Source organism: Vombatus ursinus, unplaced genomic scaffold (assembly GCF_900497805.2).
Source record: "Vombatus ursinus unplaced genomic scaffold, bare-nosed wombat genome assembly UNPS02014909.1, whole genome shotgun sequence".
In the NCBI taxonomy this organism is placed as follows: Eukaryota; Metazoa; Chordata; class Mammalia; order Diprotodontia; family Vombatidae; genus Vombatus; species Vombatus ursinus.
Window position 1 is genome coordinate 2,586,219 of NW_020954687.1, and position 5,188 is coordinate 2,591,406.

General features: G+C 48.4%; 1 protein-coding gene across 3 annotated transcripts in view; it reads left to right on the forward strand.

Moving 5' to 3' along the window:
- Positions 1-4,912: 4,912 nt before the first annotated feature.
- KIF21B (kinesin family member 21B) overlaps positions 4,913-5,188 on the forward strand; it is a 70,912-nt gene continuing 70,636 nt past the window's right edge. For all 3 annotated transcript variants that reach the window (XM_027843426.1, XM_027843427.1, XM_027843428.1), the window contains exon 1: positions 4,913-5,097. In XM_027843426.1, the coding sequence (XP_027699227.1) occupies positions 5,057-5,097 (41 nt within the window). In that variant the 5' untranslated portion in view covers positions 4,913-5,056. The remainder of the gene's footprint in view (positions 5,098-5,188) is intronic.

Consider the following 5,188-nt stretch of genomic DNA (forward strand, 5'->3'; position numbering starts at 1 on the left):
CACAGCTGGGGGAAAGCATCTCTCTTCTACTGCCCAGCCCCAGCCCCCTCCAATCTGCCTGGGGAGCACTGTCCACATCTGGAACCGGCAGCTGGGTTCTTCTCTTGGTCTGTGTCCAGAGCGGGGAGTTGGGTGAAGAGAGAGGCAGCTGGTTGAGGAGCCATCTGAATGACCCCAATGTGTGGGAGAGTGGGGAAGAGAACAGGGCAAGGAGTGCTGGCAGCTGGGGCTGGAGAAAGCCTGCGGATCCCAATGATTGCAGGCAAGGATTCCAGACCAGGGGCTTCCAGGAGACCCTGGACTCCATTTGTCCTTCCAAGATTTCCTCTTTTCACATCCTGTTTCTTGACCTCTTCCTGGGTTCTCTCTCCTCCCTTGACAGCTTGTGCTAGCTGTTGCCCCAGCTTTCTCTCATTTCTGACGCTTCCCTCAGTTCACCTCCTAGGCCCTCGTCCAGGTGTTGGGGTCTCTTGTTCTCTTGAAAGTAGAGATCATTTCTTTTTCTACATTTGTATCATCATTGCCTAGCACTGTGCCTGACGGAGTAGGTACTTATGAAATGCTTGTTTATTAGTATCCTTTCAACCCCAGGGCAGCTTCCCTCTCCTGAGATGTCCCACCTCTTCTTTGGAACAACTTTCACTGAGTCCTATTTAGGATGACATGAGGAGTCATCTGTAGGTCATATGGAGTCCTTGGGGGTTGGGTGAAGAGAAGGCAGATCTGGGCTCAGAGAGGATGGAAGAGTAGTTAGGATCATTTAGAGGACCAGGATGGATAAGAAGAAAGGTACATGCATTTAACATGCAATGCTGGGGGGGAGAGGGAGGGAGGAAAGGGGCGGGGAGAGAGGGAGAGAGAGAGAGAAGAAGAAGAAGAAGAAGAAGAAGAAGAAGAAGAAGGACAAGGAGGAGGAGGAGGAGGAGGAGAGAAAGAGATAGAGAAAAGAGAGAAGAAGAAAGGAGAGATAAGAGGTGTCTTTAAGTTAGACTAGAAAGAACTTATTGGATGGAAACTCTCCTTCCTTTGCCTCATTTTTGTGCTCTATTTCCCTAAATGTGGGTGTCCCTCCTATTCTCTCTCACAGAGTGGTCTCATTCCTTCCTCTGGCTTCAGTTTCCACTTCTATATGGATGGTTCATCAGATCTACATGTACAGCCCTATTTTCTCCCCTGAGCTCAAGCCCCCCACCCCCATCCCCCCACTGACTTGAATCGGCTAGACTTCTCCACCTGGATATCCTTTTTGCACCTCATAAACAATACATCTCGAATTGGATTCAAAGGCAGCTGGGTGGTGCACTAACATAGAGCCCCTCCCCACCTCCAAGTGGCTGGACTCTGGAAAACCTGAGTTCAAATTCAGATTCAGACACTTAATAGCTATGTGACCCTGGGCAAACCACTTAATCTCAGTTTCCTCATCTGTAAAATGGAGATAACAGGATCAAATGAGATAATAGTTGTAAATACAATTTTGTAAACACAATTCTTGACACATAGTAAACACTACATAAATGTTAACTATTATTATTCATTCTCTTTTCCTCCTAAACCTGCCTTTCCTCTCAACTGGTCTATTTCTGTTCATGGCACCTCTTTCCTCCCGGGTACCTAGGAGTACCAGAGTACCCAGATACCCAGGTACCATAGTCAAAGATGACTGTCCCATAGATCATCTTCCATATCCATTCAGTTGCCAAGTCATGTCGATTCTATTTCTTCTGTATCTTTTTCTACCAGTCCCTTCCTTTGTATTTCTCCCATTTTAGGTCCACATTACTGTTTGTACAGAGTATTATAATGGCCTCCCGATTGATTAACATGCCTCCAGTCTTTCTCCTCTCCAATCCACTTCACTCAACTAGCAAAATCATCTTTTAAAGGTAGAAGTCTCACCATGTGTTACCCCTTCTCAAAAACCATCAGCAAAAAAAAAAAAAATTAATTTTAAAAAACCATCAGCCTCTCCCAGTTCCTTCTATGATGAAGCCTAGTAATCCAGATCTTCAATGATCAGTTGCCAACCTACCTTTCGGACATTATCCTCCCTCCTTTCAGAGTGTCTTATGTTCTGGCCAAACTGATCGCTATTGGTCTGGGTGCTGCCTCTTAGACCTCCTTGTGTGGGCATAAACTGACCTTTATAGAATACCTCCACATATCTCTTCCGCATCTCCATCTATCAGAATCCTTTTCTTCCTTAGATCCTGCCTTCTCAATGAAGCCTTTCCTGATTGCTCCCAGCTGTAAGTAGTTTCTCATTTCTCAGATCAGTTTTGTTTGGTTTTGTTGTCAAGACAAGATTTCTTTTGGGATTGGGAATTCCAGGTAAGGTTCCTTCTACCAATGTGCCTCTGTTCTTAGAAAGTTCCCTGTGGCCCAGAGAGGCTAAGTGATTTGCCCAGTGACACATTGCCATTGTGAATCAGATGTAGGACTTGTAGCCAGATCTTCCTAATTCTCCAGCTCTTTCCCTACTCTCCCATTATAGGATGATAGATTATTTAGAGCTGAAGGAACTATCATCTATTCCAACCCTTCTTCTTTTGCAGATAAGAAGAGGTTAAGTGATTTGTTCAATGTCCCTTTAGGAGTAATAGACAAGGTCAGAATTCAAACTCAGATCCTCTAAATGGGGGTAGCTAGGTAGCATAGTAGTGCACAGAGCACTGGGCCTGAAGTCAGGAAGACTCATCTTCCTGAGTTCAAATCTGACCTGACACTTACTAGCTGTGTGACCCTGGGTAAGTCACTTTACTCTGTTTGCCTCAGTTTCCTCATCTATAAAATGAGCTGGAGAAGAAAACTGGCAAACCACACCAGCATCTTTGCCAAGAAAACCCCTAAGGAAGTCATGAAGAGTTGGAAACAATTGAACAAAACCTCTCACTTAGAATGGAGTTCTTTTTCATAGCAACACATTGATTGTCTCTTCATATTTTCAGAGGACTTTGTCTGGATCTCTCCTTTGTCCTATTTAACTTTCAGATAGCTGATTGTTTTTTCCTCTTTTTGGAGGACAGAGATTGAATTTTTTTCTCTTTATATCTCCAGCACTCACACAGTGCCTTGCACCTAGTATATGAGTAAATATTTGTTGAATTCCCCTAAATCAAGGTTGCTGCCCACTGGAATGAGAGAGGTCATGAAATTGCTTTGGGGAGGGAGATGACGTGGATTATCCTTTAAGTATGATTGGGTTCATTCGTCTAAGGCTGGGGAGATTTTATGTCCTTGGCACACAGTAAATGCTTAATAAATGCTTTTAAAATTAATTTATTTTTCCAGGGATTCACCTGTGACTCTGAACTCCAGGACTGGGAGTCAGGAAACTTCTGGCTCTACCTCTGAGTCAATAAGTATTTATTAAATTGACTATCATGTCAATTTAATCAAGGCACTGGGGATGCAAAAACAGGCAAAAACAATCCCTCACAATCTCATCCGGGGAACAACAGGCAGACAAATATCTTCTGTTTTTCTACCTAAGGACAGATTCTGCCTCTACGCTTAACCTAGCCATGTGACCTTGGGCAAGTCACTCGCCTACAATTTCAGAAGATTTTTGTCATGTGTAGAGTAAGGGAACAGGGCTAGATCATCTTTAAGGTCACACCCAATTAGGGGTGTGCTGGAACCAGCTTGAATTGGCTAGGGAATTTTCACTGTGAACGTTTACACCTCAGAAATCTGCAAATGCTGTTGCAGATCCCGGGCTGGTTAATTGAAAGTGCTAGTGAACGCGCGAATAATGCAGATTAAATTTAAGTGTGTCTGTGTGTACACTCCCAACCCACCCACCCCCCTTCGTAGAGAGCCGGGGTCGTTAGAGACTTTTCCGAATGCCTCCAGATTCCTTCTATGCCTTCTCCTGGGAGACTCTGGGGAAATCGCTTGTTGTCTCCGGGGTTAGATTGTAAACTTCCTGAGGGCAGGGATTGTCTTATCTGCCTTATTTCCCTCCCCCAGGCAACTTCAGGACCCCGCTCTCTTTCCAGTGGTATTCAGCAGCCCGGATTTAGGGGAATTCAACAAATACGAATTAAGCTAAATGCAAAATACTGTGTAGGCACAGGACATACAAAGATTAAAAAAATAATAACAGTCTCTGTCCTCTAAGGGGGGCGGGGAGAGGGAGCCGGGAAACCAGCTTAGACCGGTGCCTGGCACCGGTAGGCGCTTCATATATGTCTGTGGATGAGATTGATCCAGCCTCAGTTTCCTCCTCCGTACAATGGAGCTAATAATACTGCCCCCATCCCCCACCCCGCTGGGTGCTAGTAGAGAAATGTGACCTGAGATTAGGGTTACTAAGAAGTGCCACTCAGAAAAAGGATAAATAACCCCTCCGGGAGAGGCTGGGAGGGGGAGACGGGGAGAAGGGTAGGCCGGCCCAGAAAGACTGGAGGGGTGGAAGAAAGCCCAGAGGTCCCTTTAAAGGAGGAGGCCCCGCCCCTTCTGTTCTCCTCGGCGTCTGACTGGTCTACGCCAGGCAGGGGGCGGGGCCAGGCGGGGCTCTGAGGAGGGTGTGGGGGCGGGGTCTCCAGTCCGCCCGGCCCCCGCCCCCTTTGTTCCCGCTGCCGCTGGAGGTGGCTAGAGAAGGGTGGTAGGTGAGCTCGGGGGCTTGGGGGTGTGCGAGAGGGTGTGAGTGAGTGTGTGAGCGGTGTGAGCGTGTGCGCGGGTGCGGGTGTGAGCGCGCTCGGGAGTGGGAGTGGATGGAGCTGGTCAGTTTCGACCTCAGCTGTCAGGTCAATTTCACCGCAGATCCTCTGGGCCCCGGCCACATGGAGGGCGCACGGGCGAGCGGGGAGCTCCGGGGTTCTGCTGCCGGCTCCGCATGATCCCCACCGAAGCCGCCGCCGCCGCCGCCTCGGGGGAGCATGTCACCTCCAGCTGCAGCCACAGCAGCCGGAGCAGCCGCAGCAGCAGCAGCCGCAGCGCACGACTCCAGTGCCAGCGCCGCCGCCTCCTCTTCCTCCTGCATCCTCAGGCACTAGCTCTCTGACTCTATCCCCTGATCCATGCCAGAGGTCCCTGGAGATCTGGGAGAGCCATGGCAAGCCAGGGTGACTGCTGCGTCAAGGTGGCTGTCAGGTAAGAGCCGAGGGGACGGGGCGCACGGGGAAGAAGGGGATGTATGTGTGTGTGTGTGTGTGTGTGTGTGTGTGTGTGTGTGTGTGTGTGT